Raw genomic sequence first — 13,953 nt, forward strand, 5'->3', positions numbered from 1 at the left:
TTATATTCAAGACTTAAGTGGAAAATAATCTAAAGCAAAGGAGAAATAGAATTACAACAACTGGTTTGAATCATGTGCTATACAGTGGTCTAAAAATCGAAAAATTAAAGGTAAAGAGTCAGGAACTGTAGGAGCATGCTGGGCAAAATCATAGCAATGCATAAAATAAAACAAGATTAAGTGTTGCAAAATGATATTTTTCTATGTAAATTAGTAAGCAGAAGGTCAATTAAATAATGGAACTGCAGCAAGAGAATGAACCTTCCCTGTGTATACTCTGTATCAGGTGAATGATAAAGAGTTGACGTTGCAGGGGGATTTCAGAGAACGATTGAACGTATTTTGGTAACTGACAGATATTTGATTTTGGTTTTGTTGTAGGAAGGTAGACTTAGCTGAACCATTAGAATTCTTCTTTGACAGTTGCCTGTGATTATTTGATAAGGTTTTAACTGCATGAGGCTATACTTTTTGATTTTCCCCACTGGCATTTTTGCTGATTCACTCAGAGTTCACTGTCTAAAGTTGTTCTAAGGATGAATTAGGGCTGTGTCTTTTAGGAAGATACTGTCTTTTGCATACTGCTTCACTGGCGGCAGAAGTTGGGCCACGTAGAGTCCGTGCACCAGGAAGAATTTAGGAATAAATCAATAAAAGGGTGTTATGTTCCTGCATGTGCCGCAAAAGCTGAAATTTAACAAAGTATTTAGGCTAACGTCTTTCTAGAATCCTGGCTTCTGTTTTCAGTAAAGTGTTTCAGTTTTCAAGCACAGAAATCAATAAAGAGTTAGGAGCCCCCGTGGGATTTAGGAGACTCAGCATCTCTTTGGATGTGTTTCAGCTGTCTCAGTACAGCTTCCATTTAGATTAATGATTAACGCCTATTGATTCCTATGAGGTAAGATCTACTTCACTGTTCTATGTGATTGTGAGCAAGCCACATAAAATAAACTTTTTTACTGGCATGAGTAATTTCTGGTTAGTTTCAGGCAGCTCTCTTCTGGGAACAGTAAAGGAAGTGTTACAGAAGTGTACCATGGCCCAAGTTGAGGGGTGAAAAATCATGTGCTCCTTATGGTTTGACTTAAGTCTTTGTTTATCATCTTTCATGCAGAGATTTTTCACTAACTCTTCTGAGACAATTAACACCAGCACTTACACACATTGTAGAAGTGGGTTGTTTCTCATGATCTAAATGGTAACGGGGGAGAAAGGTATAGGAAATGCACACTGAATATTTGCCTCAGTCTTCACTGGCAAATGCTCCGGCCACACCACCCAAGTCTTGGAAGGCAGACGCAGGGACTGGGAGAATGAAGACCTTAGGCCCACTGTAGTAGAGGATCTGGTTTGAGACCATCTTAAGAGCCTGAACGTGCACAAGTCCTGGGGACCTGATGAAATCCATCCACGGGTCGCAAAGGAGCTGGTGAATAAAGTTGCCAGGCCACAGTCCATCATATTTGAAAAATCATGGCAGCCAGGTGAAGTTCCCAACAACTGGAAAAAGGGAAATATAGCCCCCATTTTCAAGAAGGGGAACTACAGACCAGTCAGTCTCACCTCTGTGCCTGGCAAAATCTTGGAGCAGATTCTCCTAGAAAGCGTGCTAAGGAAAATGAAAAACAAGGAGGCGGTTGGTGACAGCCAGCATGGCTTCACTAAGGGGAAATCCTGCCTGACCAATCTGGTGGCCTTCTATGATGGGGCTATGGAACTGATGGACAGGGATAGAGCAGTTGATGTCATCTACCTGGACTTGTGCAAAGCATTCGACACTGTCTCTCACGACATCCTTGTCTCTAAATTGGAGAGACATCAATTGGATAGATGGACCACTCGGTGGATAAAGAACTGGCTGGATGGCCACACGCAAAGAGTTGTGGTCAATGGCTCGATGTCCATCTGGAGACCAGTAACAAGTGCCGTCCCTCAGGGATCGGTGTTGGGACCAGTCTTGTTCAACATCTTTGTCGGTGTCATGGACAGTAGGATTGAGTGCACCCTCAGCAAGTTTGCCGATGACACCAAGCTGTGTGGTTTGGTTGATACGCCGGAGGGAAGGGATGCCATGCAGAAGGACCTCGACACGCCTGTGAGGTGGGCTGATGCCAACCTTATGAAGTTTACCCATGCCAAGTGCAAGGTCCTGCACCTGGGTCAGAGCAATCCCAGGCACAGCTACAGGTTGGGCAGAGAAGAGATTGAGAGCAGCCCTGCAGAGAAGGACTTGGGGTGTTGGTCGATGAGAAAATGAACATGAGCCGGCTTCACTGTGCGCTCGCAGCCCAGAAAGCCAACCGTATCCTGGGCTGCATCAAAAGGAGCGTGACCAGCAGGTCCAAGGAGGTGATCCTGCTGCTCTACTCTGCTCTCATGACACCCCACTTGGAGTATTGTGTACAGTTTTGGTGTCCTCAACATAAAAAGAACATGGAACTGTTGGAACAAGTGCAGAGGAGGGCCACGAGGATGATCAGGGGACTGGAGCACCTCCCGTATGAAGATAGGCTGAGAAAGTTTGGGCTGTTCAGCCTGGAGAAGAGAAGGCTGCGTGGAGACCTCATAGCAGCCTTCCAGTATCTGAGGGGGGACTACAAGGATGCTGGGGAGGGACTCTTCATTAGGGACTGTAGTGATAGGACAAAGGGTAAAGGATTGAAACTTAAACAGGAGAAGTTTAGGTTGGATATAAGGAGGAAGTTCTTTACTGTGAGGATGGTGAGGCACTGGAATTGCTTTCCAGTGCTCTGATCCCAACTATCAACCTTCAGCTAATGCAGAAGCGCATATTGCTTTTGTATATGATACTTTCCAGTACAAATATTCCTGTGTCTTCATTTTGATGCCTTTATAAATCTTTCTTCTGGTTACTGTTTTTCCAGTTTGTGTGGTTGAGAGATACAAATCAGTCACCACGAATTTAAAGTCCCACAATTAATCCTTCTTTGGCAGGAGACTGTGGGCTTTCTTTATATCCATTGACTTCAGTCTTAAGCAGTAATTTTCCCACCACTTTTCTTGCAGCTTACTCAGTTTGGGCAGATGATCCAAAAGAGAGGGGATAAAATTGGCTGTGTAGTTTCTATGAATAAAGATACCAGAGGGTAAAACTCAGTATATAGTCTAATTAGTATACTACAAAATATATAATTTATTGCCAACTGTCAGTAGTTCTATTTCAGAGGAGGAAGGGTAGTCATGAGACCACCTGCATCCAAAGGCTGGTTGTTGCACAAACTTGAGAGCTTATGCATCTTATAAAGCTTTTGGAGGTTGTTGTTGGTTTTCTTTTGCAGGGTTTACTGTTATAACTGGCTAGGCTTCTCACTATCAATACATGTTTTGAAGGCACTGTTATATCTCCTGAAAATGCTGCATCTTGTTTTGTACACAGTTGTATGGGTTTTTTGCTTGTTTGTGTGTTTTAAGTGTATTCATCCAGTTTTGTATAGGCGCTTTTAGTCTTTCTCTTCTGTAGTTGTATCCTCTGTATTGGTTTTCTCTTTTCATTTTTAAAAGCCTGGTTGGGTGGCATGATTAATTACTGACAAATCAAATTGATATCTATGAACTGGAATTTTGTCATTAAGGAAATATACTTACCTATCAGTGAGAAGACTTTTAAAAACACAGTATGTGTGAATAACTTTGAAATGAGAAGTTAGTACTCAAGTAGAATAGGCTTCTCAATTTTGTAATGGTCTAAGACAATTTAATTCCTCTTCACTAAGTAAACAGTGAGAACTTCATGAGAGGTAAAACTGAGTTACTGAGGTAAAACTCAGTTTAGAAAAAACAGAAGACTAGTAGCAACATGAGTAAGGCAGAGACCATAGGAATGCATTCCACACCTTCAGTGGTATTTTATAGAAAATCTGTTATATTTTAAGGAGTCACTTTTAAATGAGAGACTTTAGCCTTTCAGTGATCATAAAAACCTCTAAATTTGAACAGCGTTGACCGTTGCAGTGTAGAGAAGTTGTGATGACACCCTGAAATGTTTGTTAGCAGAGTCTTCGTAGCATATTTACCGAGTATATAATCAGTTTCCCAGAAAACCAGTCAGGGTTGTGTTTTGGTCAGGTGGAGGAAGATGGTGCTGGGAAAAGCAGTCAGCCCAAAGCTAATACCTGCTGCCTGATAAGTAGAAATTCTCATTTTGCTTGACAAGACTTCCAGTAAACTTTGTCAAAAAAAGTGGAGGAAAGAATGAGACATAACAGCTTGTTGATAAGAGCTGTGCATCTTCACTCCTTGGCAGTATTGAGCTCTTGTCCACCATGGCATCCCTAGAAGTCAAAAGGTTGTTTCATCCTGTGCTTTCTCTTGCCTCCTGCTCCCGAAGAACTGAACTATTGCTTGTTTGGAAGATGTGTAGAAACTACACTAGCCTTATCTGTAATGCTTGAGCACACTGATCAGTAGAAATCCTAAGAAGCCCAACAGATAGATGGTGCTGTCTCAGTTCTAGCCATGGAAGGTAAAAGCCTTTCCATGATTCAAGAGAAACTACCTGTGGTACATAGTCTTGTGTTTGCAACCTCTCCCCTTGGTGTCAGTTTAGCAGGCAGTTTCCATGTGGCTGTGCCACCATGTGCACAGTTTGCTTTACAGACCACAGCAGAATTATACAAAGTTGAAGGGTGATTTGATTGGAGTGAAGTGCATTAACGAGGGATTTTATTCATGGTTTTTTTATGGTACTTTCTTTAAGAAAGTAACATGGTTATATATTATGTGGAAGCTATTTAAGGTTATTAACTGAAGTCATAAATCAATAAATAAAACTAGAATTGGGGCTGTTAAAAAAAAATCAAAGGTCTTTAGGTTACTTATTCAGTCAAGGTTATAGTACCAATGAGAAGAGCAACAGAAGACAGCATGCAGTGAGATGAAGAATTAATGCAGTTGGGGTGGATTGCTAAGAATAGCAGTACACTATTCAATACTCTGAGACATACTGTGAAACTGTTTCACATAATCAAAACAAAACTTGCAATACTGGGGGAAACATTAAAATAAAGCTGCATATACAGATGATTTCAAAGCTAATAAAATAGATCTTTAACTGTCATATGGTAGGATTCTCTGGTTTCTGGTTTTATAGTAATATATTGCATTAGTAATTGTTTATTGATCATACGGAAATTGCCATGCACAAACTTAAATTGCCATTGTTAGAACTGAGATTGACAGTGTTACCCAGCATGGAACAGATAGCAAATAAATATTATTTCATGAAGAAGCAAAACAAATTCAAGAAATCAGGGTTTAAGTTGCATTGTAAAACAAAACCCCTACGAAGATACAGAGCATTGTTGTGCTGTACCCGTGCTGGTATATTTTGAAATGCTTATGTTTCTAGCGTGTGTTTTTCAAGGAATTAAAACATTCTCATAATATTTAGAATATTTAAATTAATCTTTATCCTTCGCAGAGGGACTAACACTATTAATTGTTAAGCTTCTTCTATTATGGTTTGAAGTTTTGGAACTGTGCAGTGGATCATTAATCCAATTGAACTTTTTCCAAAAGCAGGGAGGCTGTTAAACAGTTACTGTTTGTAATGTTAATGATGTTGGGATGGATTTTGCGGCTCTGCAGTTTGCTTAATTTTTCTGTATTTCCTCCTCTTCCATTAACAAAAGTAGAAGTGAAGTGGCAAAAAGAAGATCATGTAGTAGCAAAAAAATGTTCCAATGTTGCCTTGTGTTATATGGTTGGTTATTTAGACAATGTCTAGTTGCAAAGGCAATAAAGTGAAAATTTTTTTTGTTTTGTAAAAATATTTGTTTATACTGATTGCATTTAGGATCAAGTCACAAGAATTTTCATTTACTGCTGTTGTGTTGTTATATTTTAAATTCTGGTACCTTTGTACAATTAACAATGAAAAGTAAATCAGTTTTGCCATTCAGATAACAATGGGGAATGCCATAATCCAGATGAAGGAATAAAATACATACAATTGCTGCTTTTGGTCCTGAGCTGCCCCACATCTTGATTGGGCCCTTTGGAGCCCTTGGTTTTGGGAAAACCTGCTGACAGTAGCATCATGTGATGTGATTGTGCTAGCTCTGCTCTGCAGGTGCTGTAGGCCCGTTCACACAGTGCTGGGTCCATATTAGTAAGCCCTGTTGGTTCTGAGCTAAGCAGTATGAAAACCACTCCTGTGTCTCTGCACAGTGATCATGGTATATCTGTTATCCAGGTGACTCATCATAACAAGTATAGAATTACTAGTAGTGGCTTTCGAACTGAAAGATGGGCTTCATTTTATTTTGGACACAAAATTAAAAGCTCATGGCAACTGCAGAGATGTCATGAGTCCTACATTACTATCACTTCTGGATTCCACTTGCTCAGTTGTAAAGAGTAAAAAGATGGACATTTTTACTAACTCATAGTCTGATAGTATTTTACAGGAGAGATGATTATTTTTTTTGAACCCACTTCTTCAAGAGACAGTCTTGTTCAATGTGTTCCTGTTATTGCATTATATACTTATGTATTATTGAGCTGTAAATTTAGCAGCAGGAAGACATTGATATTTGACATAACAATAAAATGGATTAGGTTAATTTCTTTTTTTTCCTTTGTTATCTCACAGGCACTGTAAGAATTGAAATGTTTAGGAACATGCAAAATGCAGAAATCATAAGGAAAATGACAGAAGAATTTGATGAGGTATAGTATACACATAGTTCTTTAAACATTCTGAAATATATTTACAATATACATTTTGTTTTAAAATGCAGTGGGCAAGAAACCAGTGGATGACCAGTGGCTCAGTTTGAGAAAGCAAAGCAGTGATTTAAACTATTGGATGAGGAATAACAAGCCAGCATGAGCTTTAAGAAAGAATAATAATTAGAAACCAAAAAGTAATAAAATTACTTGAAAAGGAAGTTACAGTCACTCATCTTGAAAAGTCAGTGTGGTGAATTGAGTAGGCCTTAGATGCTGAAATGCTGGTATGGAAAAGTTTGTGATTTAGCCAGTTTAAGGGCACAAGCGTACTGTCACACAAAAGCATGGAGCAAACTCATAACCAGTGGGGTGAGAGAGCCCAGCCAGGTCTGCCTCTGCAAGAACTAGCTTAGGTCCACATTAGTCCTGGTCTGGATCCGTGTAGACCCTCATTTATCTTCATATGGCTTTAAGAGGGATATACGTATTTGTCTGCATCCTGGGTGTTAGAGAAGTTAGTAAGGGGAGGCAGGAAGAACTGTAGAAAGTTTTCTCATCCCACTGAAACTGGTGGTCGTATTCTGTGTTCTGAAGGTCACCTTTTGGAACTGCCAGCATACAACAAAGAACTCCAGATTCCTGAGATAGGACTGCAGGGTTTTTTCAGCACTCTACTCTGTTTTCTGTGTGCAAATTAAAGTTTTGTTCATCTGAAATAGCAATTTAAACCAAAGAGTAGCTTGAAATGAAAATTACCATTGAGAACAATATTACAGAAAGAAATACTCTTTCTGTAGAGTAGATCTAAGCATTTTTGTTTGAAACAAGTGTATTTCAATTCAGATTGGGTATCTTCTGTCAAAAATATTCCTAGTGGTGAATGATTTTAGCTTTGAGATTGTTTTAACTGTGGGGTTTGAGGGATTTTTATTTTTTTTTCATATATAAAAAAATTACATTCTGAGTGTTGATTTTGTACAGTGAGGAAAACAAATAATAAAACACAAATTTTCTGTGGGACAGCAGTATGTTTTTCTGACCAGTTCTAAATGGAATGCCAAGGCTGTGATTCAAGAAGTTAAACAGAGTAACTATAAATACGAGCACTGCTCTTTTTCAGGATTTACTTCTGCAAGTCTTCCATCTTATCCATGGCCTTGAACAAGTATTAGGATATTAACATGGAGTTAAAGAAGGGATGGAGAATGACACAAACTTTCAATCACACAAGCCTGCCTTTAGGTTTTGACCTTCAATACTTTGAAATATTTCTTTTTCATCTTTTCCCCCCACTTCCCCAGACACAAAGAAATGAGTCTTGATGCATATTTTGTACTACTCAGAGCTAGTATTGCAAGTGTAGAACAGTTACAATTAAGTCCTTTCATGCCAACAAGTTTCTTTGTTTACTGAAGAATAATGTGTTGGTTTTATATAGTATTTTCTGTTGGCTTGGAGGATAAAGTTAGTGTTTTGCTTAGAAGCTTAGACCACATTGGGTGCAACAACATTAAAATACATTAAATGGGAGACTTTTAGTACTTCATATTTTCATTTTCTTGTTCTTCAGGACAGTGGTGATTATCCGCTTACCATGCCTGGGCCACAGTGGAAGAAGTTTCGATCCAATTTCTGCGAGTTCATTGGAGTTCTTATTCGACAGTGTCAGTATAGCATCATTTATGATGAATACATGATGGACACAGTGATCTCTCTTCTGACTGGTTTGTCAGATTCCCAGGTCCGGGCTTTCAGGCACACCAGTACATTAGCTGGTAAGTAAGCTAGCACAGAGAAGAGTTTTTTCAAAGAAGTTGCTACTATTTAGCCACTTTGAGAATTATTCCTAGTTTTGATTGAGGTGGTATTTGACCAGCACTGAGAACTCTGAAAAGCTTGATCAAATCCAAGTACCATATATGGTGTAACTATACTTAAAGTATACTTTAAGGCACTTTTTTGTTTGGAAAGGAGTATGCTGAGGCACTTAGTGTCAGCGAATTGACACTTTTGAACCCTATGAATCAGAAGTGATAAGCTTACATCTTGTATTTTGTTACTAGATGTTCATGTGCTGTATAGAATGTCTTAATAATTTTGTGTTTTAGAGTAACAAATTTATTCTAAATAAGCATCATGAAAATTGTATTATCAAGGAATCTCAGTCCACCAGAAAGTAAAATCTGTGCTTTCACTTTTGAAGGAAGCGTTAGATTTGGGAGCACTGGGCCATAGTTGTAGGTCTTCCTGTCTTCTACCTCCAGCCACGCTGCACCTTTCAACACAGCTGCCTACATCTAATGAAAGCACTGGGTATATCATTAGCTTGAAATAGGATTTTCTAGAGTATATGTCATCAGATCTATATGAGATGTCTCCTGCAAGACAGATTAATTTCTCTTTGGAACTGACTTTTTCTCCAATTACAAATCAATACTATGGTGGCTGGCTTGGGTGTAGGTGTCTAAAGCTGGTTGTGACAGGTGATAACCTTTCTGCTCATCTCATGAGCTGAAATATTGGAAGATTCTTTTGTCTAGATTGTTCATAGATCATGCCAAATATTTGAAGTGTTTGTATCTTTCCTGTACTGAGGACTCCAGAGCTGAATGCAGTACTCCAGGTGGGGTCTCACCAGGGCAGAGTAGAGGGGCAGAATTGCCTCCCTTGTCCTGCTGACATGCTGCTTTGGATGTAGCCCAAGATATGATTGGCCTTCGGGGCTGCAAGTGCACATTGCCGGCTCATATCCAATCTTTTATCCACCAGTAGCCCTAAGTCCTTCTCAGGGGTACTCTCAATCCCTTCATCCCCCAGCCTGTATTGATTCCAGGGGTTGCCCCAACCCACATGCACTTGGCCCCTTTGAACCTCATGAGGCTCATATGGGCCCACCTTCGAGCTTGTCTGAGTCCCTCTGCATGGCTTCTTGTTCAGCTGTGTCACCTGCACCCCTTAGTTTACTGTCATCTTCAAACTTACTGATGGTGCACTCAATCCCACTATGTTGTTGATTAAGATACTGTCAGAGTACTGGTCCCATTACGGACCCCTGAGGGACACCACTTGTCACTGGTGTCCATCCGGACACTGAGCTGTTGACCGCAACCCTTTTGGATGCAACCATCCAGCCAGTTCCTCATCCACCGAACAGTCCATCTATCAAATCTATATTTCTCCAGTTTATAGTTTCTTCACCATAGTCATTAGTGGGATGGTAAAAACATGAATTACGCAAGCATAAATTTCCAGGTTCAGAGTTCACCTCCACAAATCAGGTATTCAAAGGTGAACACTACTTGAGTTGCAGATAACCTGCAAATCTGTGCCTGCTGTTTAAACTGAAATGGAAACTGTGTTCCTGTCCAGCTGATACTATCTTCAATTCTAGGTGATCTTGATTTGTTGTTATCTTAAATTATGGTTGATTGTTTCATAAAAGAGATATTATGGAGTGAGGTATGCACTCTGGTCTCATATCAATCATGTGGGAGAGATGTTTGGAAAGTTTGAGAGGCTTGATTGACAAGACAGGAAACCACACCATACATTAGAGATGTTACTCAAGATCTGTGCTATGTAGAAGAAATAGTTGCCATCATTTGGAATGGATTATGTAGCTAGAAACTTCAAGCAAGGATAAACAAATGCAAAAACCAAGGTTCATCACAACTAGCTTGAGTTACTTAAGGCACTGATGGCTTCTGGCATTAGATGCATGTTTATCTAGCACTTACATTAGGAATAGGAGAAGCCAAAGATCTCCAGCATTTTCCAGTTATAATACATGCCATTTATTTGGTTGGTTGGTTTAACAAGCTTGACAGCTTTGTTTTAATTCTGCAAATTTCCTTCAGGCTTGTTTTTTGCACATGTAATTATGTTGCTATCCTGCAGAGCACAGGTCAGCATGATGCCTTGGAGTTTAGTCTTTATTAAGTTTATGAAAACGTACGTTTAGAATTTCATTTATTCTTAAAGGAGTGTTTTTGAGGTCTTTGATTTCAGTTTTCCTCTGTTCTAGCCAAGTTGAATGATAAATGATTCACTGTAGCAATAAACTTAAGGCAAGTACATGTCGGTGCTTCTAGGGTTACCAGCTTTGAGCAACAGCAATATTAGACAGAGTTACCGTAAGGGTAGGTACACTTCTCCATTTGTATGGTTGCTTTTCTACCTTAAAAAAGACATTGCTGTATATTTAGCCAGCAAGTGTATGATAGTTTATTACATTACTTTGTTGTTTCCTCAGTTTTGTAAAATGTGATATGCCATGGGAAAGCACCTTATTAATGTTTCTGTAGAAATAAATTAATACCCAAAAATACACATGAACAATATTATATCCAGCATGGGTGAAAATGCATATAAAGGGGTACATAAGGTTCTAATTGTATTTTTGTACAGCTGTACACTTTAGAGCAATGTCAGACTGAATTTCTGAGAAACTGTGCTGTGGTCCCTTGTAAATTGAGTAATCCTCAGAAGTTGCTGGTTAGAGTTACCTTTAGCATGGAGACATCTATAATGATATTTTTCAGTAGAAAAATGTGTCTAACTCCACTGTAACTGGCTTCATGATGTACACTGATCATGTAGATTCAAATGCTTGCTTACTGACCTTACACACTCAAAACTTGCATGCTTTTCTGGAGAAGATGGCAAAGAATGTGGCCTGAAGTTCAGTGCAGTAAATGTATACACTATTCTTGTTTTTAGATGAGCTAGGTGACCTGGGTATTGCTTGGGTGGGAAGTGGCTTTCCAGGTGGCTTTGTGTCAGGATTGAGTTGGTTATTTTCTGTGACCATGGATCTACTGAGGAAATATTTTTTAGCTCTGACTACAGGTAAAGAGTCATATTCTGTCTTCTGCCTTTGCAGCTATGAAGCTTATGACTGCTCTTGTGAATGTTGCCTTAAACCTAAGCATTCATCAGGATAATACTCAGAGGCAGTATGAAGCTGAGAGAAACAAAATGATTGGTAAAAGAGCTAATGAAAGATTGGAGCTGCTGCTTCAGAAGAGAAAAGAGGCAAGTAAAAAGATGATTTTTTTTTTTTTTTTTTTTTGTCCTGGTTTATATGCATTCCCTCTACAGAAAGTCCAAGGTGGTTTGTGACTTGAGTGCCATAGTAAAAAAGAAACGAATAGGTTTCTGCAGTTGTGTTTGTGTGATCTCAAGCATATTACTTGGACTACATTTTTTAATCTTGTACTAATACATTAGTGAGTTTGTGTGCTGTTCTGCACACAGAGGAGAATTTCTATTAATGGCTTTGTATATGTGACCTGTTATAGGGGTCGGTCATATAGGCAGGAAGAAGATTAGGCTCAAGTTATAAGCAGTAACTGTTTTGATTATGCAGAAAGATTCTGAAAAGAGGATCATATGTAGTCCTTCACTGCACTTCCCCTTTCTCCCTTTAATCACTGCAATTATGACATAGTGTCTCATTAGTACTTCTTTTTGTAGCTGTTTTCAAGCAACATTGGAGTGGGGGCTGTGTAGCACCTGGAGAAGAAGCTAGGGAGATTGCTTTTAGTGACAGTCTGGCATTAGGTGAGCAAAACCATTAGAAGGTTGCTGTAATCATCCCTAAATAAGGTATTATATCCTAAGGAAATCAGGTTTAGAGGTGTACTTAGAGGAAATTTAAAGATGACAAGTAAAAAATGAATACATATACACCCAAACAACTATAATGTGTAAAGATAGAAAACTCACAAGATGGATTGAAAAATTGAAATATATATGACTTAGATTTAATTTTAATATTTTTATATATTAGTTTTTGAATATATTTCCTCCACTGCTGTTTTATTCCATGGCACGGTAAGGATGTAAGGTGCTTTACCTGTGTGCACCTTTAATTCTTCTAGGTATAATTTTGACTCAGAATTCCTTGACTTTAAAGTCTTTGGGGATAATTACAATTATATATTTTTTATTTTACCCCTATGATCCATAACATAATTTTGTTTGGCTTTCATAATTCTTTAAAAATCCTGCATTAAGATACAGGGCAAGAACAACCTCTCCTGCCCAAACTGCAAGAGAGACATTTTAAATTAAATAGTAATTTTAATGTTAGTCTTAAAGCATTTGAAAAAGCAGAATTGCTTTGTTAAAACAGCTGGAGCACAATTCCTAATCCACGTTTGTTTATTGCTTTGAATTTCCAGAGAATGACAAAGTCACCAATTACACTGATTAACTTGGTTTAGTTTCTCTGTGTCTATGAACATCCTATGTGCTCATTCCTTCAGCTTTCTTTTCAATGTCTTTTGGAGATGCAGTATGGGGCTGTGAAACACTTACAGAATGAGCATTTAGCAAACCTTAACTTTTTATAGATCTGTTCAGTCTCTCTCACACCACTACTCACTATAAATAATCAAAGTGTTGCACAGGAGTAGGCCAGAGAGGAGGGATGGGGACTGAGTATGTCCTCAGACACATTGTGTTAAGCATAGTAGGGTGACCTGTATAGAAGAGATTTATTAAGATCAGATGTCATAATGGCTCTCTATAAGAACACCTAACACTGTTGTATATTTCCTGTGTTTAAATATACTGAATTTACAATTGTATTCTGTGCTGGCACTTTCTTAGTAGATTCTTTTGATGTAGTGCCATAATAAACCCTCATAAGCACATGCAGGGGCATATGTTTATCTTCATGAAGTTATAGAGGTACAGTTCTTGAGCTAAGTGTGGCAAATTAATCTGAAGTAGAAGAAATGGAACACTCTCCCAGGTGTTTCATTCTCATTCCTGAAGTGAGAATAGTGTGTGAAGGTCTAGTGTCATCAGTGAGATTTTGAACTAAACTGGATGATTTATGAAAGTCTCCCATAATAGAGAGGAGGTTGTGTCTTAGTTGCTGTCAGTAGTAATCTGAATTTGGTGCTTGCTGTAAATGTGGTTTTGACCATCTCAAAATTCTTGCAGCATCTATAAGAGAATGTTTCCTTTATTTTTACTTAGGTTTAAGAGTGAGTGCATCACTTTTAAATTGGTAAGAGCGGGAATTCCAAGGCCCAAATGGTCTCTCAAGATGCCTGAAATTTAGCACTCAAATTCAAGTACATAATCTAGAAAAGCTGGAATGGTAAAAAGCAATTACAGTTGTGGATTTTTTTTTTTTTCCTTTTCTCCCCTGAATCTAAAACACATCGGAGTTTTTAAATGCTTTTAAATGTTAGCACACAAAAGTAAGAGATCTCATGTGGACCTACTGAATCTCTGATTCTGCTT

At 38.7% G+C, this 13,953-nt stretch overlaps 1 protein-coding gene across 1 annotated transcript in view; it reads left to right on the forward strand.

The window, feature by feature from the left end:
- The window catches only part of STAG1 (STAG1 cohesin complex component), a 181,281-nt gene that overhangs the window by 95,243 nt on the left and 72,085 nt on the right, over nucleotides 1-13,953 (forward strand). Inside the window, exons 6-8 of the mRNA XM_080622692.1 lie at nucleotides 6,614-6,690; nucleotides 8,264-8,468; nucleotides 11,576-11,727. Of these exons, the coding sequence (XP_080478818.1) occupies nucleotides 6,614-6,690; nucleotides 8,264-8,468; nucleotides 11,576-11,727 (434 nt within the window). The remainder of the gene's footprint in view (nucleotides 1-6,613; nucleotides 6,691-8,263; nucleotides 8,469-11,575; nucleotides 11,728-13,953) is intronic.

Source organism: Psittacula echo (genome assembly GCF_963264785.1).
Source record: "Psittacula echo genome assembly, chromosome: 7".
Lineage (NCBI taxonomy): Eukaryota > Metazoa > Chordata > Aves > Psittaciformes > Psittacidae > Psittacula > Psittacula echo.